The 24633-nt window shown below is 44.6% G+C and overlaps 3 protein-coding genes across 4 annotated transcripts in view; all 3 read left to right on the forward strand.

Annotated features, from left to right (window-relative positions):
• Positions 1–1292: 1292 nt before the first annotated feature.
• On the forward strand, positions 1293–8775 carry LOC146236996 (leukemia inhibitory factor receptor-like; the record flags this gene model as incomplete). Its single annotated transcript, XM_084687060.1, has 18 exons — positions 1293–1319; positions 1601–1649; positions 1820–1986; positions 2723–2876; positions 3250–3504; positions 4040–4169; positions 4273–4409; positions 4671–4816; positions 5131–5284; positions 5414–5475; positions 5733–5967; positions 6217–6390; positions 6633–6734; positions 6918–7076; positions 7214–7342; positions 7455–7548; positions 7830–7896; positions 7986–8775. Coding segments are annotated over 18 exons (2652 nt in total), but the record flags the coding sequence as incomplete, so codon positions are not given.
• Positions 8776–9122: 347 nt separating this feature from the next.
• On the forward strand, positions 9123–14664 carry cfap53 (cilia and flagella associated protein 53). 2 transcript variants are annotated; one of them, XM_084686394.1, is made up of 9 exons: positions 9123–9431; positions 10005–10234; positions 10332–10505; positions 10907–11210; positions 11366–11584; positions 12117–12333; positions 12483–12585; positions 12843–13100; positions 13715–14664. In XM_084686394.1, the coding sequence occupies exons 1-8, from the start codon at positions 9360–9362 to the stop codon at positions 13078–13080; spliced, it is 1557 nt and encodes a 518-aa protein (XP_084542520.1). In that variant the 5' UTR covers positions 9123–9359; the 3' UTR covers positions 13081–13100; positions 13715–14664. The 2 variants fall into 2 exon arrangements, with proteins under 2 accessions (XP_084542520.1, XP_084542519.1); XM_084686393.1 differs by lacking the exon at positions 13715–14664 and having other exon boundaries at positions 12843–13251.
• A 239-nt stretch (positions 14665–14903) lies between these two features.
• Positions 14904–24633, forward strand: part of myo5b (myosin VB) — a 53851-nt gene continuing 44121 nt past the window's right edge. Inside the window, exon 1 of the mRNA XM_084686862.1 lies at positions 14904–15368. Coding sequence (XP_084542988.1) covers positions 15342–15368 — 27 coding nt within the window. The 5' untranslated portion in view covers positions 14904–15341. The remainder of the gene's footprint in view (positions 15369–24633) is intronic.

Here is a 24633-nt window from a genome sequence, read left to right on the forward strand (position 1 = left end):
AAACTACTTTTGCACAGCGCGTGCGTTGTCAAGCTTCATTCCCTCAGCTCGTGGTTAAATTGAATGATCGCGTTTTTTTGAATGGTCGCGTTTTTTTTAAAATTTAAACTCTTTTTCTATTAAATTAACACGACTAACGATTGAGGTGAGTAGGACAGGGTGATAAATTATTTGGGACCAAAAGACAAACTGACTTTTCTAGCGGTCAATATTGTCAAATGTTTTGGGGTGTCAGGATATGATTTTAATTTTAGTGTATTCACTCACTCTTGTTCTGTGTTAAGTGGACTTATAGTTGGACGAGCTTCTCTAAATACTGCGTGAACATCACTGAGGACTTGGAACGACTCTTAAAATAAGGGTTATTTATAACCCTCCTCAAGGGACAATTTTTAAGTTCAGTATGTTGTTTTTTATTTGGCTGAATTTGCGTTAATCCCAGTAAGGGATCTTGCATATTTGTGTTTGTTTATCTTTCATCGTCCAATAAGCCAAAATAAAAAAAAATCCAAGGAATGCATTACAAATTACACATGAAGCCATCCATGTTTATTTTTTAGGCTACTGCGAATGCACAAAAGGTCACATTCTATCATTTCGCAATTCTTAGTAAGTCACGTACAGTATTACATATTGCCATATTTGTTTTATCCCCGTTATCCTCATTTCCTGCAAATGCTTAGTCAGTAGCGATTCTGATTGGTTGTGTGGATGCCTGTCCCAAACTGAATGTGAACTTTACAGAATCCCACCGAAGAAATCATTTCCGCTCTACGGGGTTTCTCCCTTAAAATAAACGCCCTCCCCCCCAAACATAAGTAATGTAGCTTTGGGTGGATTCATATTAGGGTTATGTGGATGAGGCTCCCATATGGGAAGGACTTGCGGAAGTTCCCAGTACAGAGTAGGCTAGTCCATATGTCTATGGGCTAGTCAGTATTCATAGGCATTTGTGCGCTGTCCACTTGGGGCGTGAGCGTTTAAAAGACTAAATCTTAGTGGCCCGATGGTCAGTTATCTTACTAAACGAAAGAAGTAAGTTTCCTTCTATAATCGGACTGTTACGTGTGGATTTGACGCATTTTGTGTGTGTGATTCTTACGCATGATTCCAATCGGGAAGTGGATTAACAAAGAATTTATTGGGTGCTCCAAAAACTGTGCTGTATCAACATACAAGTTATTGATAGACTGAATATTAAGTTAATATTTGATCCACGTCATTTAGTGCCAATTCATATTTTCTTTCCATAGATTTGTGCGCCAGAAAATCAATTCAAAATCTTGAGTTAACTTCGTCTCCGTTTTCTTCGGTCCTCGGTTCGTGCTACGAGAATTGTTTCGGCTCCCTTAAGATCATGAACCTCCGTCGGTGAAAACACCTTCATGTGTTCACCAACATTTGAAAACACCTTCATGTGTTCACCAACATTTGAAAACACCTTCATGTTGGCTAGTTATCTGGAATCCGCTACATTTCAGTATTTTTATGCCAGACATCTTATTTGTGGATTCAGATGTTGCCAATTGTTTTTTCACAAAGATAACCTAATTTGAGCTGTAGCCTATTAAACATAGGCTACTCCATATCCTCTCCACAGCGCAGCAGTGACAATGTTGAGTTGGCTGCTGTGGTCTTCACTCTTCACAGTAAGCTCCCAAGTAACATGTCCAGATGGTGTGTAGCTATTTTACGTGAATATATTATATACATTAACTGTTAATAAACTGTATATAGCCGGCTTATTATGTCCTGTCAAGTGGTTTCAAATGTAATTCTTTGAGAAATATTCATTCACTCTGATGTGTCGTCATTGCAGACATTGCTGAGCCTCTTTGTGGACCGGAGAATGTTAACGTGAGTTTTGACGTTAAATCTTGGACAATATTCACAACGTGGGATGATGCCGCGTCTTCTGGTACAAATGAGGGACTCATCTATGACGTGGAGGTTCTATATACAGACGACCTGAAGAAGTTGCACACTGTAAGTATTCTGAAAACGTGCTTTTTAAATAACTGTATGCGGAATTTAAATATCATTTTAATAATAAAAGTGGGGGGAACTGATTTGCCGTTTTCAACGGTGAAACCTTACTAAGCCTATAGTCACAGCCAGTGACCGTCATTCCCTGTCACAACTTACCTTTGTCAAAGTAGCCTATTGAAACGCGACACGTGGGGCAGATCTAGAGAGGGGTGGCAATGGGGTGGCTGAAGGAAGTTGTTGGGTGGCCTCCTGGAGGCAAATCAAAACCCAAAGTTGGGGGGTACAGTAGGCCTACTCCCTATGGTAAACGATTAGGCTATAACATTGTAGTTTAAATTAAACAGTAACATTAATATTATTTATTGAAATGTTTTGTAATGTACAAATTATATTTTTCCATGGGAAGATTGAGGTTCATGTTGTTTAATTGTAACTTGTTTAGCTATGCTCTTATGGTTCTTCCAAATGGGACTTATTCGTTTTTTCACAATGCATGCTTCATGTTTTGGCTACGCGCAATGTTTGGGGCTGTCTTATTGTTAAGATCAGTGACCTATGCACTTTTGTAAAGCTCTCTCTTGGCAGTCGCTTTGGATAAAAGCGTCTGCTAAATGCATAACAAATTTTAAAAAAAGATTGGGGTGGCAGTATCTTTCATTGGGGTGGCAGCTGCCACCCCTTGCCACCCCTTAAATCCGCCACTGCACACAGCCTATGTTGTTTTGTCCCAAAGGAGGCTATCGAAGTGAGATCTGACCAGACTGGAACTCAACATTTGTGGAGCTGGAGGTCTCCGTTACCTTTCGAGTGCACCACTCACGCAGTCAGACTCCGATCCCGTCACCTAAACAAAACGAGTCAGTGGAGCCCCCTTCAGATCAATCCTGGTAAGTGATTCTGATTGGTCAGTTGTCAAATGGAATGGAAGACCCCCATGAGAGAAAATGAAACTCCTAGGGGCATCATGCTGTTAATATTACACCCCATACCCTCAACATGTTGAACCCCAAAACTTTGACACTACTGTAAAACAAATTTTAGTTACAGATGATCTGATATGATTCAAGAAAGTCACCTGCTAGCTTACTGAACAGATATTGTGCACATCCGTGTCGGCTACTGTTCACACAGTTTACATACAGGCTACACACAATCATCAGATATATCAGGAAAGAACTGTAAACATTTTTCAGAATGTATTTTGTTGCTGTTTTGCTGACCAATATTTGGGAACTCACAAGCAATCATGCCCTTCTGCAGGGAAAACTGTGTCGAGCAAACCTGCGATGGTCCCTATGGACATTTTCGTCAAAGTCGGCCACAATTTAACGTTATGCTGCGTGACCACGGAGGCGGAGCCTGTCATGAGCTTCAACGGTACACGCGCGGTCACACGGATCGGTAACCACAGCTACACAATCACTGTTCACATCCAGGAACCTCTGCCTCGTTGCACAATTTCAGCCCTCTGCAAAATGAAAACGGAAACATATGGCACTTGCGTTTACGCCGGGTGTGAGTACAAACCTCCTTTTGTCCTTGCTTTTCTTTCTTCTTTTTTTTTGTCCAGCAATATGTTTCTTGTTGGGGGGGGGGGGGGGGGGGTATATGAAACTAAGAATAGTATTTGTACTAAGAAAGAATAGTAGAAATACTAAAAAATAGTAGAAATACTAAGAAATACTAAAAAATAGTAGAAAATAGTAGAAATACTATACTTTCAATAACTAATAGAAGTATTTGAAACTAAGAATAGAGTAATATGCTGATTACAAACTTAACTAAATGTTCTTTTCAATCAACGGCAGTAGGCTGTTATCTTACGATGTGTTGTCCAATTATTTCTAATCCAACAAAAAAATTATAAACTAAACAATTGTTATTGTTGTTGGATTAGGATATTTGTTTATAGACTACAAGGCTACTGTTGATAGGAACAGAACCAATAATTCCAATGCAGGCTACAAGTAGCCTACTTGTTACAAATGGCAAATAAACCTGAAACTAGAATTGGAGATCCCCAATTTCTAAAGCTACGTTCCTTCTCCAGACCCCCCGGATGTCAGCCAGCTGAAGTGTGAGACTCGCGACCTGGAGCGTGCGGAGTGTCACTGGGACATCGGGAGACCCACTCAGTTGATCAAAGTTGGGAGTACCACAAATTATAAGCTTAACGGACGGTACAGGCTTGAATATCATTGTTGTCACTGTGCCTGGATGTGGTTCTTTTTGTACTGTGATTGCTGAAAAAAATACCTTTCCTTCTCTCTGTGGGCTTTTCAGCTCGTGTCCACAAAATACGAAATCAAATTGCATCCAAACTGTTGACGTAGGCCAAGGGGAAATGACGTGGACTTTGGAAGCCCAGAATCCACTTGGTATTGTCAAGATAAAGGAAACATCAGACTTGATGAGAAGAGGTAAAGACTGCTTTACACCAAGTGGTGACAAGGCATTCATAAAGCATTAACGTAATAAGCCATAACATCTCACAAACCATCATTGGTCATCATCTACTCATATAGCCGATATATATAGTTTGAATTTTTAAATACATAAAACCTGTTGTTAAAACCTGTGAATCCATGTTATGACTTCATACTTTGAGCCAAATGGAGGACCAGCTCAAGCCCGCATGGGGGTGCAGGGTGTGTCTGAACTGGGTGTCATTCTCGCTCCAGTGCGGATGCTAGCTCCGGTGAGCGTGGTGGCATCAGAAGTCAACGCCAGGGATGCCAGGTTGGACTGGCAGTGGAAGCCGCAGAAGTACAAGACCCTGGACCTGCTGTGCCAAGTTCAGCTGGAACACAGTGGACACCTGGAGATGGTGAGTCTGGGGAAACGCTGTGGAGAAGATTTGAACATTATGGGATTTTCTGAGCCTAAAACCCCTTGTACTGTAGATTTGAGGGTTATAGGTTTCATTATACTTTGCTTGGACATGTCCCAGCCACCTTTTGAAAATGGCAAATCTGTAACCCCCCACTTTTAATTAAGACAATTATATTAAAAGATCACATCCTTAGTTATAAAAAAAATAAGCTGTCCCACTCACATAAAAAATTAATGATAAAAAACGTTGCCCCTGTTAGATGGAATCAATGAGATGTTGATGCCTTCTGCATGTTTATGTTTCTGCAGAGGAACTATTCTGGTCTGGGTCTTGGGTCTGTTGTTGTGTCTGGTCTGACACCTGCACACACCTACACAGTGAAGGTGCGCTGTGGGACTGTAAAACACTTCTGGAAGTGGGGTGACAACAGCGTAGACACCACCTTTCAAACCAAAGGGGACAGTGAGTGTCTTTTCCTGAATTCCTCTCATCATCGCAACTTCTTCTAATGAGAAGTTATGACCAGATGGAATGTACATAGCAACGCTGAGCTTCATGCTAACATTGTGTTTATGCTTTTGTGTCCCCCAGTTCCTGAGGCTTTAGATGTGTGGATGCACACTGAGAAAAATCAAACCGTCATCGCGTGGAACGTGAGTGTAAACTGTTCCACGTGTGCTGTCATCATCATGCTCATCATGTGCTACGGACACACACTTTAACACACACATGCTTGGTCCTCCGGTGTGCCGCGTTGACATGACAACCCAAACTAAGAACAGCTTGGATGAAAGTGTCTGCTATACACAAATAAAGTGTGAAAGAAAAGTTATACAGTTAAATGTAAACATTTTAACGGGATGTCTCTATTAGACGAGAATTATCATGAAAATCTACTTGGTGTGTTCAGACGCTTTTAGCCAATCAGAGCCATGGACAGATCCTGGACTATGAGGTGATCTGCGGAAAGTCTGTGGATCAGAGCAGGGACAGAAGGACTGTGCATCCCTCGTCCAAGTCCGGTCCGAATTATTATACTCTCCCTTTTGTGGCGTCTGGAGAGGAATACGTTGTCACCGTGACAGCCAGAAACCTGAACGGCAGCTCACCTCCCTCGTCCGTCACCGTTCCCAGTCGGTTCCCAGGTGAGGAGCGGGGGGGGACGGGGACGGACTGGCTACCCTGGGCTTCAATGGGGGAGCCCCCACACTTAGTTCTCATTTTGATATATTTTGATAGATTTATAGATTTCTTATTGAGATTTAAGTACGTAGAAGGATATCCACAGTACCCGAGCTGTAAAAAAAAACAGCAACATAATTTTCACAAAAGTTTTCTTTAACAAACACGAGACACTCCAATAAAAGCCGCATACCATGTTACGTTTTTTGCAGATGGAATGGTGACCACAAAAGTTTTTGGCCGTGACGGTGGCTTCGACCTGACTTGGAATGCTAGCCTCAGTGCTAGCCATGGCTACGTAGTAGACTGGTGTCCCGCATCCGGAACCTGCTCTGTGGAGTGGCTGAAGGTGCCAGCTGGGGTGACGAGGACCAGAATACAGTCAGGTGAGGAAAAAGAACAGCCACGTTTGAACTAAACAAGTATGAACGAATACTCATCCGGAGCATTGAGTAATTACAGTATTATTGCACTTGTGGCAGGTAGCAGAAATGTGGTTATTGTGGTTGTACGTAGTCCTTGCTTGCCAAATGCCACAATCAAAAGTTATTTGATGAGAGTTTGCAATGAAAGATGAGTATGTGTAGCCTTTACCTTGTTTTTCCTATGACCTCACCGATGACTTCAGCCAACCTTGAGGGGTGTGTACGGTATGCGATCTCCGTCTACGCCTGTACATCACAAGCTCCAGAACTACTGGATAGGAGAGAGGGATACATAAAAGAGTGCAGTAAGAATCCCTTCTTTACTCATCCCTACTCCACCACCCCCCCCCCCCACACTCCACCATCTCTCCCCTCTCATACCATCTCTCCCCTTCCATACCCTACCCATCTCCCCTCTCCTACCATCTCTCCCATCCCCTATCATCTCTGTTGTGTTTCATTTACCTCTCCCTGTTTTCTGTGATTAGTTCCACAAGACACGTTTGTTTGGTCGAACATCATCCAGAGCGATTCACATGTTAGTGTTTCATGGATCGACATTCCCCCAGAGCAACAGACAGCGTTCATTCATAGATACATTCTCACCTACTCTGACGACACAGGAACGACTATCAACATCAGCACAGGTAAGACACCAACTCTCTTGAGGTAGTTGATAGCAACAATCAAACAGAATTGGTGTCAAAACTGATCAGAAAGAGATGTTCCCATTCACAATGATGTTTTTTATGACCTATTTCTTCTGGTTTTCACTGATGTCTAGCCAACGCCACAGAAAACTCCCTGACGGTTTCCCTTAAAGATCTTCACAGGAAGTCTTACAATTTCACACTGAAAGCCCTCACATCAGTTGGGACAACCAATGGGAAAACATTTAACATCATCTTGAAGAGTAAGGGCTTAGTAAAAACAAATATACTTCAGTTGCTGTTTTTCTGTTTTGGGGGAAAAGTTTATAACATGGCTTATGTTTCCAACATGAACTGTTTATCAACACCCAACAGCTGACCAGCCAATCTGGGTGATGCTGCTATCCCTGGGAGCAATTTTCCTCTTCGTCTCCTTGGCCACCATCATATGCTATAGGAACAGGCGATGGCAAGCAAATATTTCCTTCTAACATATATTCTAAAATCACATCGCACATTATCGAATGTCCAGATTCACAAAGGTTTACTCACAGGGCTAGTAATCAGAAGGTTGCCTGATCGATTTCCCGCCGTGCCAAATTACGTTGTGTCCTTGGGCAAGGCACTTCACCAAACTTGCCTCGGGGGAATGTCCCTGTACTTACTGTAAGTCGCTCTGGATAAGAGCGCCTGCTAAATGACTAAATGTAAATAAATGTAAATGTAAAAGGTCTTTCTTGGGTTTAACAGGCTGAAACGTGAGCTCTACCCCGATATCCCCCAGCCAGCATTAAAGACGGACTGGCTCACGACACTGGTAGGTCCCCATCCAAAACGCGAACCTTTCGTGCACATGAAGTACTGCTCCACCGACTCGGATAACGTCAGTTTTCCACTGCTTTCCAGAAGGGATACGGGGTTCAGGTGCTCCATGACGAACCTTGCCAGAGCACCCAGCTGGACATCCTTTCAGTGATGGTTAGCCACAACCAGGAGGAGGAAAAAGCCATCAGGAGCAGGCACCTGCCGAGAACAACTACCGAAGTCTCCTCTTCCTCTTCCGAGTCTCAACACCGAGGCGTTGACTTTGCAAACCCGTCCTACAACTCGTTGGCGTTTCCTGCGGCAGAGATGGAGGTAATGGAGGATCACCATCCCTGCACAGGCCCTCTCCTCGGCCCCAGCCCTCCGGAGGTTTCCGCGAGGGGACACCTTGTGTTTCCTGTGGCGGAGATGGAGCTTTGCGAAGATTACCATCCCCACACAGGTCCTCTCCTCGGCCCCAGCCCTCCGGAGGTTTCTGCAGAGGGAGACTAGGGCGGCTACCGGGTCAAGATATAACCTAGATCAGCTCCTCAGAGACAGACTGACGGAAACGGAAAGCGTCTTTGCCAGCAGCTCCACACAGTGGAGTTGTCTACTTAGGCTGATCCGCAGGCATTCACTGTATATCCACAAGGATTTTTCTTAAATATGAACAGTGACACATGGAGACATAGCTTGGGCTACAATGAGCAGACACGGGGGGAGGGAGGGGAGGATGAGGACTTGAAATGTACAGTATGCCTGCTACTTTTAGACTGGATTCCTCCACTTCTCTACACATCCTGATGAAGTTTATTCACTTTACGAATCATTCATTTAACCTGCATTTTTTTTTTTTTTTCTCTCATGAATAAATGTGTTTTTTATTAGAGTTTTTTACTGTATGGTCCATTTGTGAAAAGAAAATCTTGAGTTTGAAAATGAGTAACATTCACAGTACAGTAGCAGTTTGTCAACAGGTTAGCCTTCAACATCAGCAAGTGTATTTTTTCCCCAAATATCTTTATTGATTTTTAACACACTGTTAACATTTAGACAGTTGAGGTACAAGCATGTACCAGCATGACACAAATATAACATTAATAATAAAAAGACAGACAAACAATTTAACAAAAAATAAGAAAATAAAGGAGAAAAAAATAAAATACACACATAAGCTTTTCGCAAAATTCTACAAGATTTCACACACCTTCTCCATTAAGTGTCATCCCATCAACTCTTAAAGTGTATTTTTGTAATTACAGCTAGTTTCCAGCAGAGGTCGATCTTGATGGGTTTGCAGTCTGCGGCGCCTGTTCAGTGTTGTCATGGTAGCATGAAGGCAGTTCCGTAAACACAGCGGCAAACTGAATAGCTCGTCCATGTGAATCTTTAATCTTAAAATACCAATGTAGCTAATGTACAGTCGGAAAACAGCTTGTCAGAAACGAAAAGTTCACATTTTGGAAAAACAAAATGTTGATCAGTCAGAGAAATAAGCCACGATGTCGAGAATTCACGGGGCCAACTCCGCATTCAGTAGCTGTGGTAAGTTTTGGACGAACACCATTGCTTTGGTACTGTTAGTGCTCTATCTTTGACTCTAGTGGTTTGTAGGCTACTGACAGTAGCTTGCATTGGCTTGACTAAACTTTTGTCGGGTTACAATTTCTTGAAAATCAGTCAGTGATTGAAACGGAACTCCTTTAAGATTATAATCAATGCCAAACATATACGGTGAGACTTTTAGTTTGCACGTCATTAGTCTACCTTGTTGTGTATATTTTACATGTTAACGTATTTTGTTTTAATTCTCTAACTACCGGACTACTAGTACCAAATTTTGCACAGATCGTGATTGTGGAAAAAATAAAATAAATCACCGTCATCATTTAGCTGACACTTTTATCCCAAAGCAACACCCAAATTTACATTTACATTTAGTCATTTAGCAGAAGCTCTTATCATGAGCTTACAGTAAATACAGGGACATTCCCCCGAGGCAAGTAGGGTGAAGTGCCTTGCCCATGGACACATCGTCATTTTGCACGGCCGGGAATCGCCCGATTCCCTAACCGCTCAGCCATCTGACCACCTAATAGTGCGTATCATATTTTCCAGAGGGCCAGAGCCCCCTCATCGCGGCCCCCAGACCACCTCATCCTAGAGAGACGGAGGCAGGAAGAAGCCAGGGACAAGTCACTGGAGTTCACCAAGTATCAGAAGACCTGCGACCTAAAGACCCACTGGGAGAAGAACACGGACCAGCGCATCGTTTTAGGAACAATCAAGCGGCGTGTCGACAACGCCATGGAGCGCTATCAGCTGAGCGTCGACGAGAGGCGGGAGAAGTAAGAACTCTGGAGGCGCGGTGTGTTTTACGGCGGCCCGTGTATTTGTTCATAATCGCCCTCTGCAGCTCCTCCGTTGTCCTCTGGTCGCCCACAGGCTGCAGGCTTTACTGGAGGCGGAGCAGGAGGCACTGCTGAAGGAGATGGAGACCAGGATGGAGACCATGCCGGAGAGGCAAGCCAAGATGCGAGAGAGAGCCAAGGTACTGAGGGAGAGGAGGGAGAGCGACCGGCAGCTGGTGGTGGCTCAGAAGCTAGAGCAGCAGTTCAGGTGAATATCAAACAACCCTTTCTCGGTTCCCCTTCTATTGCTTTTAACGTTGCCTCAGGTTCATGTTCAAATTTATATTTAGTCCTTTAGCAGGCGCTCTTATCCAGAGCGAGTTACAGTACTTACAACAATCCCTTAAGGAAAGGGATATTTTCCCAGAAGCAAGTAGGGTGAAGTGCCTTGCCCAAGGACACACACACATTTGGCACGGCCGGGAATTGAACTGGCAACCTTCAGATTACTTGCCTGATTCCCTAACCGCTCAGCCACCTAGATCACCTGTTTGAGAAACCATCGTCGTACGAACCCGGTAGTCCTAAACAAAGTTTTCGCCAGCTCTGGCTTTCCCCCCGCTTCCCCCTCGATAGGAGTCTCTAAAACGTAGGTTTTCTCCTTTTCAGAGATCGGAGCGAGGAGCTTAGGAGCGTCCAGAGCAAGCGGATCCAGGACGAGGTGTGCTCCGAGCGGGCCGCTCAGCTGGCGATGCGGCAGGAGGCCTGGAGGCGGCAGGAGGAGGAGGAGAGGCTCTTTGCCGAGCTGTGGGAGGGCGACCGCCGCGCCAAGGAGGAGCGGGAGAGCCGGGACGCGGAGAAGCAGCGGCGGATGAACCTCCAGCAGGTGGAGTACCTGCGGGTGCAGGTGGAGGCTGTGGAGCAGCAGAGGGGGGAGGCCAAGCTGCTGAAGCAGGAGGAGGCCCAACTGCTGGTAGGGACCATTTCTGATTAGACGTGTCGTCGAGTTGTCGTACGACGGTTATTCCAAGTTATTTTCCCTCTCTTTCCCTCCCTCCCTCCCCCCCTCCCCCCTCCCCCCTCCCCCCTCCCCCCTCCCCCCACCCTCCCTCCCTCCTCATTCCTCAGCGGGAGCAGAGAGAGGTGCTGCGTCTGGAGGAGCAGCGAGAGCGCAGCCAGAAGCTCCAGGGTCAGGAGAACCGTCGCAGGCTGCTGGACCACTCCCTGCGGCTGAAGATGAAGCGCCTGGCCAGGGAGCAGCAGGACGAGCTGGCCCTGGACATGAGCATTCTGGAGCAGCTGCTGGCAGAAGCCAAGGATGAGAAACAGGGGGATGTCATGAGGAAGGTAGGAGAGGGAGAGAGAGACAGAGAGAGAGAGAGACAGAGAGAGAGAGAGACAGAGAGAGAGACAGAGAGAGAGAGAGAGAGAGAGGAACCAGGTTTGCGAATACGAACGTTCTGCACAGGAGAATGATGGATTAGTTCAGTGGATGCTTTTATCCAAAGCTCTCGAGCAGGGGGGAAGATTTGAACCGGCAATCTTATTGACTTGCAGTCAAAAGCTCTACCCACTGAGCTACACCCATCCCAACAGCAACACACATAGCATATACACACCTACATTGATACTTCACACCATACACAGTTGGGAGTACATGTATTGGAGGGGATCCCTCACTGAATTGCTCCTCCTAAAGTTTCTTCAATTTGTTCTCCTCTAGTGAGTTTTTCTGGGAGTTTTTCCTTGTGTTCCTTCAGGGTTTAGGTTGGTTGAGAGGCAGTTCTATGGGTGTATGTGAAGCCCTCTGTGACATTGCTTGTAAAAAAGGGCTATACAAATACGTTTTGATTTGATTGGCTCTCTGTCTCTTTCGCAGCTTGAGCTGAGAGAGGAGCAGAGCCGGTACCGGCAGTACCTGGCCGACCAGCTTGACGAGCAGAAGACACAGGAGGCGCAGATCGAGCAGGTGATGGAGGCGGACCTAAAGCAGACACTGGCTCGCAGGGCGGAGCAAAGCCGTCTGGTGAGGGAGGCCAGGGACAGGCTGATGAAGGATGTGATGGAGACTCGGCGGTTGCAGATACAGGAGAAGTGTAAGAGAAGGACCCAGGACCTGGGAAGCAAGAAAAAAAAGAAAGCAAGATCTTGTCTGTTGATTTGTAATTTGTGATGGAAATAGGCCTCATGAACTGTAAGAATGTGTAATTTGTTTTCTTTGTGTGTGTGTGTGTGTGCTCCGTAGTGGATCTGAACATGCAGAAACAGGCTCAGCTGGCCCAGGAGAGAGACGAGCTCAACAAATCTATCGAGGAGGACAAAATGTTAGATAAGGAGCAGAAACAACGGTATAGACATCCTCACAGATATCCTCTCTCTCTCTTTTTATTCATCCATCTCTCTCTCTCTTTATCACTCTCTCTCTTTCTTTATCACTCAATCTCTTTCTCTTTCTCTTTGTCTCTCTCTCTCTCTCTTTATCACTCCATCTCTCTTTCTTTATCTCTCTCGCTCTCTCCAACACTCACACACACACTCCTATACACACTCCATACACAACAAGAGGATCATCTAAACTCCTCCCTCTAAACACCCCTCGCTGCAGCCTGAAGCAGGAGTCCCAGGACCACCAGGCCGACCTGCTGGCCCAGATGATGCACCAGCAGCAGCTGCGGGACAAGGAGGAGGCTGAGGCGGAGAGGGAGTACCAGCGAGGCCTGGTCGACCAGGAGCACTACAACAACAAGATACAGGACATCCTCTCCGGGCCCACCTCCCTCACCAGGCCTGTCCACCCCTTCAGAAGAACCCAGAGCTCCACCTCCAGATCTGGAAGGATCTAATTAGTCTGAAGCGGAAGCAGGTGGGATGTGACAGGGATTACCCCCTCCCCCCCTCCCCAAGTACCCCCTTACGTACACATGATGCTCCGGCCTGTACTTAGCTTCAACCCGTCTACACAGATTGAAAGGTAGCTGTCCAATTTGAATGGTAATAAATATGTTTACTTTGAATGCTGAGTTTGTAGAAGTTGTTTTCCAACTGTGTTGTTTAGTCTCGTAGGCTTGTGTTTGGGTTTGCTGCTGTTGTAATTTCAAACGGACTCTGGTAAGGCTAAACTAACATTGTTACACAAAGTGTCTTTGGAGTCTTAAGTCTCGACCAAAAAGTTGTGTCACAAAAGCACACTGTTACAAAATCATTACATTTCGGTTGTTTGAAGAGGATTACCTTGAAAACACAGTGGTGCCACTACGGAATGACCTTAGGATACTTTAGCGCCAAACTCAAATCATTCATGTGCCATGGTTTCCTTTTCGTTTTTTACTTTCACATAAAAAGCTCATTTGTGGTCACTCAGACATCAATCTCCAGTGATGGGCCTGACTTACAGAGAGGGAATTAAAACTGGCATGTTAAAGAAACACCCAGCGATTGTTGACTCGCGTTTAATCACTTCCGTCTTATCTCCCAAAGCAACCTGTGGAGTTAGCCAAAACACAGGGATCACCAGAGGAAACAGACCGACGTCTGACTGGACCATGAGGCATGGATACACACTTCTCTCCACAAGGATTGCGTTGGAAAATGTTGCACAAGGGCTGAGTCATACCTGTGTACAGTTGTCAACTTTGAACTAAATGCTATTTTTAAAACGATCGCTCCCTACCCGTGGAATTCATGTGTGTGAGGTTTCACTGAGAAATACTTGGAACATATTAGATCTCTCTGCCCTTATCCTGAGGTTTTAACCTTTGAACTTGCACCATCCAGGCGTGATGTAGTTTCCTTTTAATGATTATAATAGTTGGACAGTGTGATCTTTGTCTGTGCCTACATGCCAAATTCAGTAATAACTTGTCAGTGACACGCAGTCAACACCCCATACCTGCAGAGGGAGTGGTTTGGGAGTGGAGCATTTACATCATGTAAGAATACTGTTCTCTCCTGTCTTCTGCTTGGGTTGGAAATATTGCCCAAGATCAACTTTTCCACGACTCTAAATTACAGACAAGAATGGCTTGAGAACATTATGTTGTGGAACATGGAGTAAAGACTACCTTTTTAGAAGAACGCAACCTATTCTGTAAGAACTACTTTCAAACCCCCAAAGAGAATGGTGACTGATTATGAGCTGTATTGCAAGGTAAACTCTCTTCAAAATCTTTGATCAACTGGCTTTATTTTGTGATTCCGCTGTTAACTTCTCCTGACAGACTTATTTGGTATACCAACACCATGAAAGATAATGTATTCTTGTTAGGTATCTTAAAGTATCTTAAATTAATAAATGATGATCTTGCTATAACTAAGATAGGTTAATGTTCAAACAACATGCTTCAGTGTCTGCATGTCCTGTCACCAATTACACAATTAAGATTTTCTGTTTTCTCAGATTACAGTCAATAATTTATTTAACCCCATTTAAACACTATTGTATTGACATTAAAAATACTTTCAAGCAAACACGGTTTTACAATTGGCTTGCCTATTCAACAATCGACATGGAAAAAATAATCAATATATACAAATTCTGTAACATCAAATTAACGACCCAGACAAGCTTGGACTGTAGTGCGCTGCTAAACCGGAGGGGGGGGGTCTCGTGAATGGCATTGTCTGGAACGCGACTGCAAATCAATACAGCCAGAGTCCATGGATACAACACCGCAGCCAGGAACTACAGGAGCTATAGAGTTCCCCCAGAAAATACACTCTAACAGAGCTGTATATATTTTAGCTTCAGAGGGTAGGTTTTTAGCAGTTCTTACCGGCACTCTTGGCATGTTGGATACGTGTTGTAAGTGAGCTAAGTGTTTTTATTTTTTAAGACAAACTAAATCGACAACTACTTTAGCCAAAGGGAAAGATACACCTGCCGTACGACCAGGAAAGGATTGGACGTAGCCTTTTCCAACGAGGCTACTTATTCAACGAAGGTGGACGACTACATTTGGGAATATCTGCAACATAAGGATAACTAATTTAGCCTACTTCTCATGTCATCGGAAAAAAAGTTTATGGTATTGACGCCAATGATGTAATATAAACTCTGGTAACCGAACGCTCCCCGTGGTTATACGGATAGTGCGAGGGTTGGACAATGTCCGTAAACGAGTTATTCACAAAGGTAAGCAGCTAATTTATACCGCTAAATATCCGATAATCTATTCTTCAATTTATTTCATGATTTCTGTTTTGGTGTTTTGTTTACCAAGTAACTAGATGGACTAGGCTACTCGTATTTTCGGAGCAGGTGTTCTGGGACCAGCGTAGTCTCTGGTCTACAAAATGCGTCTCGAGCGCCATCACATCAGTAGTTATACGTCATTGCACTCTGTCTTGGACAGGTGTGCGAACAAGTTTGACAATGAAATGCATTGAACAATAGCATGGAAATAAAACGTCAATGATTATAATTTCTCAACGAATTTAGGCTGTATGTAGTTTTTAATTTAGATTTCAAATCTACTATGTAAAACATTTTACATAACCCACGCAGCGTTGAACGGGGTTGATTTTAATTGCATGGTTTGGGAGGCAGTTTTTGAATTAGCGAGGCTTAATCGTTTGTGAAATGTAAGTGTTTAATGTTTAATTGATTTGGGGTTTAAAATATGCTGAACAGGGAAACACGAGGCGTGGTGTTTATGGTTTGTGAATATTCTATTTCTGGAGGCAGCGGCATAGCATGTTTTATGTAGTTGCACATTATGCAACTCCAGTTGGTTGTAGACCCTCCACAGTTGAACAGGCATACACAACATAACCACAAACACCCAATCATCATCCTTTGAGGTCTCCTTTCTCTTTATGCCCTTGACCATCTTGCGTGTCTCGGACTGCCCTTGATTTCTCTATTGTGATTGGGGGTCAGATGGCTAAGCAGTTAGGGAATATTACAAATAGGCTATTAATCAGAAGGTTGCCGGTTCGATTTCCGGCCGTGCTAAATGACGTTGTGTCCTTGGGCAAGGCACTTCACGCTACTTGCCTCGGGGGAATCTTACTGTAAGTTGCTCTGGATAAGAGCGTCAGTTAAATGTAAATGTAAAATGATCGAATGAAACGAGTGTCTGTGTTTTGAACAGATACTGGAGGCAGATACTGGAGGCAGATATCGCTGATGGTGGTGACTGATATTAATAGTGATTATTTTGCGAGTCGTCAAAGATTGAAAACATAATTAAGTGACACATTGTGGTACGCAGCCCTCTGCACATGACTGTGGTCCACGCCCACATCTCTCTGCTTTATGACATAGCCTAATTGACTTTTTAAAATGTTGTTGTTACGGGCACTTTGGTGTTTGGTTTATTTTGTTAAGACCTAGGCATAGTAGATTTGTGAAGGTATTGGTTAAATATTTTGTAGCAGTTATTGTTCAAGTTTCAACTTGAACTGCAGCAGCCACAGTCAGGTTCCACTTTTTGTGCACTATTGTTCTCAAAGCTGTCCAGTTTACTAACTTCCTCCCACGTTTGTTCACTGACAAAGACAAGCTTTGTCTCGTGAATAATTAACTTTGTTGAGGATATGTGAATGGAATCATGCCACTCCATGCAATTTGCCCTCTGGATTGGCCTACAGTGAGTTCCTTGTGACATCATAGTTAAATGCAGTTAGTGACATCACAATGACACGTGTTTTTTTTCTTTCTTCTTCTTCTTCAGTTAATGCTCCTCTCGTAATCCTCCTTCACTTCTTTCCCCTTTGACTGTTGTTTCAACAGCCTCCCTATCGCTATCTATTCCTCCTTAGACCCTATCTTTGTATGATAAGTTATTTAGGCTGTGTAATCGGTTATCATATAGTTCTGTCTCTCCAACACAAAGTTCAGTTGTGTCATGCAGTTAGGCCTAGTCCGTGTAGCTTTGTGTTCAGATTCCCTTGACAGTGTTTTTTTTTCTTCTAGTTAATTGTGCTGTGTCACCGGTAATTATTGAGCCCCTCTCGTCCTGGTTCCTCACCCTCACATGTCCTGCAGACCCCAACATGAATCCTATTAATCCAGAGAGCAGAGACAAATCCTTCACGTCCATCTGTTTTGTGCAGAATGCCTCAAACCAGCTGTCATGGGATTAATGTAGCCTATTATAACACCATTATAGCCAATAAGGACGTTGTCTATTTTACACATTTGCGTAGATATTAGGTACACTTTGTATTTGCCCAAATCTGTGTGAGATGAACGGTCTCTGATTCCTAAAGATACTAAATAAACACACTGTCACAATTCACCAAATACACCAAATCCATGGTAATGGGCTGTTAAAGGGTAGAATGTGTCGTGGCATTACGGACCTAATAGCCGTCTGTGTTAGGCCTACTTCATGGAATGCTGTTTCTTTGTGTTTAATCAGGCCGAGGGCCTTGTTGAGCAGGATTATCTTGAGTCTCCACTACCCCCACTGTTTTGAGTGTGTGTGTGTGTGTGCTTGTGTTTGTGCGTGCGCAATTGTGTGTGCCCTTGTGTGTGTGTGAGGGGCTTGGCTTGGGAGGATCCCTCAGTGATCCTTGTGCACCCTACCCTGTCCCCCTGGAGGGTAGTGTGAATCCTCCCAGCCGAGGGTTCGTCTCTGAGTCTGCTTCTCAGGAGGGTGGGGGGTTGTCCTGACGATGCACATGCTTCTCTAAGGGGAAGGACATTTAAAGTTACAGAGCCTACAGAGCCTTCTAGACAACATCTGGTTCCCCCTATAGGGAAGTTGAGCTTGGAGCCAGGTTTGTGAACAGTGTGTGTGTGTGTCCGTGTGTATGTACAGTGAGTGAGTGTGTTTGTGTGTATGTACAGTGGGTGAGTGTGTGTGTTTGTGTGCATGTACTGTGAGTGAGTGTGTGTGTTTGTTTGTTTGTATGTACAGTGAGTGTGTGTGTGTGTGTGTGTGTGTGTGTATGTACAGAGAGTGTGTGTGTACAGTGAGTGAGTGTGTGGGTGTATCTACAGTGTGTGTGTGTGTGTACAGTGAGTGAGTGTGTGTGTGTATGTACAGAGAGTGTGGGTGTACAGTGAGTGAGTGTGTGTGTATGTACAGTGTGTGTGTCCTATTATAACTACGCCCCCTGGGTTGTCTGTCCCTCTCAGGGCCTGTAACATTAAGCCAGCTAACGTCATGACGTCATGACGTGGAACTAACTCTGAGAGGAGAGGGAAGGGTTTCAGGGAGCTCTCTGTGGACCAAGAGTTACACCGTGTTGCACAAGAATGTTTTCTGGACTACTGAATTGATTCTTCCCTCACTCTTAAGAGACATTTCACCAGCAGAACCCAGCAGATCCAAACAATTCTCTTGTAGGCTTGCTTCTGTACTGTACGTGACTATCCCAGGCTGGTCTCTATTACTTTCTGACAGGAAAAAGCTTTGTGCTCAGTCCTCTCTCTCTCTCACAGGTCGAAGTTCCTGAAGAGAGGGAGATAAGTAGCGTTCTAGTGCACACACCCAGCCCTCACCTGGGGCTGTTGTCATTGTGCTGACACATTTCTGGGCGGAGTCTTAAAATGAGGAGGTGAGGTGCAGGGCACCTGTAGATCCATCCAAGGTTTCCAAGCCTCACTTTGTGTCTTTTCCTCCTGCTTGTAAAAAAAAGTTTTCTAAACTGATACCTGAGAGTGGTCAACAGTTTCACCAGATCACCCTGCTCTCTCTTCCCCCTCCTGCGTTTCGATAGATTTGTTTAACAACCAAATAACCTAGATTCAAAGTGGACAACATATTCACGCTACCGTTCAATCAAAACCTATGAGTAATTTCCTAAAAGTATCGCCTTTCAGTTGAATAGCCAAAACCCTGCTGAAAGGCCAAACTCAATCCTTCCGGAGTCAATCATTCTGGGATTTAATATGTACACTCTGGGATTTGGTGTCCCTAGAAATAATATCTTACTGTAACAAAGTCTTTCCCAGCTCTCAGAGAGTAAGGCAGACCACTGCCTTCAATAGTAGATTAATTCTGCACATAGCCTAGTCACTGTAGCTGCCTTAAGGGACAAAGAGAGACTGACAACAAGGAGAGACTGACGACAAGGAGAGACCGATGTAGACGGTATGGGTACAGCCTCTCAGCACCGAGAGGGTTCTACTGTCCATTCACGCAACAGCGTGACTTCATCAGAACGGTCCTGGCAAACCGGTAGTGCAGCTTCTCCCTCCCTCCCTCCCTCCCTCCCTCCCTCCCTCCCTCCCTCCCTCCCTCCCTCCCTCCCTCCCTCCCTCCCTCCCTCCCTCCCTCCCTCCCTCCCTCCCTCCCTCCCTCCCTCCCTCCCTCCCTCCCTCCCTCCCTCCCTCCCTCCCTCCCTCCCTCCCTCCCTCCCTCCCTCCCTCCCTCCCTCCCTCCCTCCCTCCCTCCCTCCCTCCCTCCCTCCCCCTCCCTCCCTCCCTCCCTCCCTCCCTCCCTCCCTCCCTCCCTCCCTCCCTCCCTCCCTCCCTCCACTATGCATGCTGTATGGTGTACTCCCATGTCACTGCTGTCTCATGTTGCCATGGTGCTGGGTTCACCGGGAACTATTTGTCATTTTAACAACAAAGTGATTTCTGAATGACTAGCAAGCCCAGGTCACTCATTAGCTGTCATTATAAATAACAACAAGCATAGAAGGACCTTTATTATGAAAGAAGCTACAAAGTCATTCACAGTATATAGTATCTAAAACAGTATACATACATACTGATCAGAATGATAAGCTTACATTTCCATGGTCCATATTTTCCTGTTGAGGTTGTTACTGCTGCCTTTCCTGCTTGGGACTTGTGGATGCTTGTCAACCAAGCAGGATAAACTTCTCCTTGATTGTATTGACCCAGAACAGCAGCTGGGGGTAATAAAAAAACCATTTCATTAAGTCTTCTGGGAGAGACCACGAGAAAGAGAAAGAAACACACTTCAGGGAAAGAGGAGAGACAGTGACAGAGTATGTGAGAGAGGGGGAGAGAGGGAGAGAGAGAGAGAGAGAGAGGGGGGGGAGAGGGGGAGAGAGGGGGAGAGAAGGGGAGAGAAGGGGAGAGCTGACTTAATTACGGGTCAAAGCCACAACCAAGTGAATAAATTGACTGGAGGGCAGTGCAGAATTCTTAGCATCCATAACCTCATAATCCCTGTAACCAAGTGCACTAGATTATGCTGTCAACAATAAACAATGACCTGTTATTTATTGACCCCTTAAAAGTTCTGCGTGCTACGAAACATGAACCAAATACCCACACAATAACATGCCATACATTTGTGGTAATTTATGAGGTGTAGCTTATTAAATCATGTTTGTAACAATATTGCAGACATGTTCGTGCGTGGGTGTTTACGTACCAGCACGCGTGCATGTGTATGCGTGCGTTAGTGTGTATGTGCTCATGTGTGCGCGTGTATCAAATCATGAAGACAGCTTGTCTTCCACCTGGCCATAGCTGTCTGTCTGTCTGTCTGTCAGTCAGTCAGTCAGCCCATCACCCAGTGCATAGTTCTGATCCCAGGCTGTCATCACATACATCAGGCCTCATGTAGTCATTCATGTGGGCTTTTCCCCTGGCCAGGGCTTACTACAGTACATGTGCATGTTTCTGTGAATGTTATTTTGGTTGCTGGTGTTTTTGTCCTGAGACGGGACACTTTATTGTCTGGTTGGGAAATGAACTGAAGAGGTCTGTTGTGACAGTAATTGAATGAGACAGTCTAGCAGTAGGGTCGAGGGGGGGGGGGGGGGGGGGCGGCCGTGGCCCTCCCTCCCTCCTGTGCAGTACTGTCAGCCCGAGGACGGTCCTCATAAAAAATGGAGAAGTTGTTTATTGTTGTTGTTTTAACTGCCCGCATAAAACCTGTCCTCATTACCCCCCTGTTAAAGTAAACCGAGAAAGAGAGCGTTCTTAACCTCGCCCATGTCACGGGAAAATTCTGTGGAAACTTCCGAGGTGAGCTCTTCAAAGTGGTTGGTGTGTGATTTTATTCTGTATGACGGGAGCTTCTCTCGGTGTCCTAATTACAGTTTGATGGAATCCCATGCTGAGTCGCTCTGTGTTCAGGGAGCGGGGCAGTCCTCTGTTTCCTGAACGCTGGATAGAGCAACTGTCCCAGATAAACAGAATGACGATTCGTTTCTGCCCAAAATATTCCTTCAGTGTTTCATACATTTGAACAGAGCGCTGTCATTGAAAATGTCCCAAAAGTTCCAGTGCAATTTGTGCACTGGAGATGAGAGGCTGCAAACTGTTAAGACAAAACGGGTTTGGGGAAAAGTAGCTGTTGTATCGGGGACAAAGGTTTTCTGCAAGTTAAACATTAAACAACAGACAAATGTTTCCATATGCCGTACATGCTAATGGTCTAATCTGATTATCAGTGCAATGTCTATATCTCACAACGGATTGGGGGAGGGGAGGGGGTGAAAAGGTTAAATTAGAATTGTTTTAAGCTACTTTAGTTTTGTTCGAATTGGAACGTCACTTCGGCTTAAGCAGGAACGTTTAATTACCACTGTGTTGCCCCACGTCTTTGTTTTCATCCTCCAAATGCTATTGAAGTGTAGAAAATCCCATTAGGAGGAGAGAGGCAGAACGGGAGAAAGGGAACATGACAGCCAGAAGGATAGCGAGGGTTGGAAGGAGGAGTGAGGTGTGCAGTTGGCTACAGTTCAGTAGTCAGTGAAGCGGTTTTGAGATTGCTGAAGTCCTCTTCAAGTCATCGAAGGGCACAGCTCAACTAACCCATGCTATCAAGGTGGACTGGAGTCCAAAATCTCCTCTTTTGTGTTAGGTAGGCTAAAGTGGGGTAGAAAACTATAAAAGTAGAGTGCACAGTTGCAGAATTGACAAATTACTAAATATACCAAATACGGAATTAAATAATTACTTTACATCTATAGGGGATACTAGGAGGCTTGGTGTGTTTTGATGCTTTTGCTGGCCATATGCCAATAGCTCGTGTTTGCCTGGAAGTTAAGGGACTTGACTAATGTTTTACAAATCAAATGAGTTTGAAAAAGATTTGCATTCGTGCAACTGAATTCAGGAAGAGCATTCTTTTTTTTTTTGCCCTTGCCGTTTTGGCCCTTATAGGTTACTAAGTTTAGCTAATATTTGTACTGGATACAGCTACTGAGTCAAAATAGACTGTATAGACTAAATAGACAAACTAGATGGGCCTTTCTCATCCAGCCTCCAGCACAGTCAGATTAACTGGGATGAACTCTGCTGGTCCTGCCGCACTGCTGGGCTGAAGCTGTTTGCCTTCAACACAGATGATGTCTTTCAGCTGTGGGTGTGGTCTCCATGGAGACAGGAGTAGGACTGACAGTTTGACAGATGTTTCATCTTCTTAGATGCTCTGCTCCTACTGACCAGGGCACTGCAGGTGTAGGGAGATCCAGGCGAATAAAACGAGTGGATCTCACGTCCCACTGGGAAGAGGCCCCGAGGAAGACCCAGGACACGCTGGAGGGACTATGTCTCTCGGCTGGCCTGGGAACGCCTCGGGGTCCAGGATCCAGGAAGAGCTGGTGGAAGTGGCCGGGGAGAGGGAAGTCTGGGCCTCCCTGCTTAGGTTGCTGCCCCCGCGACCCGACCCCCGGATAAGCGGTGGATGACGAACGAACAATCTCATACCGACAAGTGTTTTCACCTAAGATACTTCTACAAGAAGCAAGTGCCTGTTTTGAATGTAGTGAGCTGCTGTCTGGGTTTGTAAGATGCACGATGACAGAAAATATGTATTATCAGGGCTCCAGACTGCGACCAAATGGTCGCATTTTGCGACCAGTTTTTGAGACAGTGCGAGCATTTTTTACAAGCACTCGCGCATGTGCGACCTACACATTTTGAATTTATTGGATGTACACAACATCAGCACACGTTAGCAAGAGATACGATGTTCTAGTAAGACAGCGATATCAGCGAGCCCTCGGCATTAGTACCGTAGCTAAAAGTCTAGAAAAGTTTAGGCTATTTTTCGCTAGGTAATGCTACCTATAAACCTAGCTAAAAGTCTAGGAAAGTTTTAGCTATTTTTCGCTAGGTTCCTACGAACATGTCTTAATCTGCCAGACAAGTGGATTCCCCTTCGTTCTTTAGGTGAGCAGTTTCACAAGCCCTTCTTACCCGGCGTCATGGAGCCGAGCAGCTAAATACTTATTTAGCACTAGCGCTGCTACTGTATCCCTGTCTGTTTGCGCTGTTGCGTTGTTATACTCAGCAAGTATTGTGTTGTGATGTCGGGGGAGGAAAAAGTGCATCATACATTTAAGTCCTTTAGCTAAGACTTGCATGTACAGTGCGTAATGTCACTTTAAATGTATTTAAACTCAAGCTTATGTGGTGGGTCAATGTATATCAGTTGTGTCAGTAAAAAAAAAACTGATCCATCTGCAACCGACGCAAGCACACCCTAGAAATTGGTGATTCTAGGATCAGACCTTTAGGGGTGCTTAGCCCCCAATGAGAATGTGACGTGAATACAGTCCCTTGCAAATGTGCTAAACCACCTTGCTAATATAAATCCCTAATTTCACAGGATAACAATTAATACAGTTATGTATTATTATGCAAAATATTGAAAGAATTAAAAAACTAAGGATGTCCCTGTCTTCATGAACTACCAGAATCAAATGATAATAAACAATATATATATATATATATATATATATAATTTTTTTTAGGGTTGCTGAGATGAAACTTAGGGGGTGCTTGAGCACCTCTGAAAAGGGTCTAAAATTCGCCACTGACTTGTACCCTCTCTAGTTACATTAATAATGACATTGCAGGTTAATATAAGGTGTGCCCCTACATTTTCCTCTTGCACTCCTAACATTTTCAGTCAGGGGCTACTGTGCTCCTAGTAAAAAAGTTAGTCTGGAGCCCTGATTATGTAGATGTTTACCTGATAAATAGACCTCCTCTCAAGTCAACATAATGCCCAGGACTCTCTTACTTAGCAGTTACTTGTATTGATTACGTCTCTGAATGGACCCTCTTGCTCTTGATTGGTAACCACAACCCACAGAGCTCTGTCTTGCAGAATTGGAAACATTTACATTTTAGTCATTTAGCAGACGCTCTTATCCAGAGTGACTTACAGTAAGTACAGGGACATTCCCCCTGAGGCAAGTAGGGTGAAGTGCCTTGCTCAAGGACACAACGTCATTTTACACGGCGGGTAATTGATCCGGTAACCTTCTGATTACTGGCCAGACTCCCTCACTGCTCAGCCAAAATGAACAGTGCTCTTAGGCACATATCCAAAAAACAAGACAGATCTATTCCCGTTGTGGTTGAGTGGACTACATTTAATTTAATTTTTTACACTTTCCCTGTCCTACTAAGAGGATGTAATCGTGTTTTTTGTTTTGCTTTGGGGCTCACTTTAGATCTTTCTCCATCAAATTGAAACTGATTTTTTTAAATATCTCAATTGTAT

Source organism: Hypomesus nipponensis, chromosome 22 (assembly GCF_054491055.1).
Source record: "Hypomesus nipponensis isolate SF chromosome 22, ASM5449105v1, whole genome shotgun sequence".
NCBI lineage: Eukaryota > Metazoa > Chordata > Actinopteri > Osmeriformes > Osmeridae > Hypomesus > Hypomesus nipponensis.

Coding starts and splice junctions, on each gene's coding strand:
- cfap53 (XM_084686394.1), top strand. CDS start 9,360: ATGTTGATCAGTCAGAGAAATAAGCCACGATGTCGAGAATTCACGGGG. Junction 9,432..10,004: donor CTCCGCATTCAGTAGCTGTG/GTAAGTTTTGGA, acceptor CATATTTTCCAG/AGGGCCAGAGCCCCCTCATC. Junction 12,586..12,842: donor GATAAGGAGCAGAAACAACG/GTATAGACATCC, acceptor CCCTCGCTGCAG/CCTGAAGCAGGAGTCCCAGG.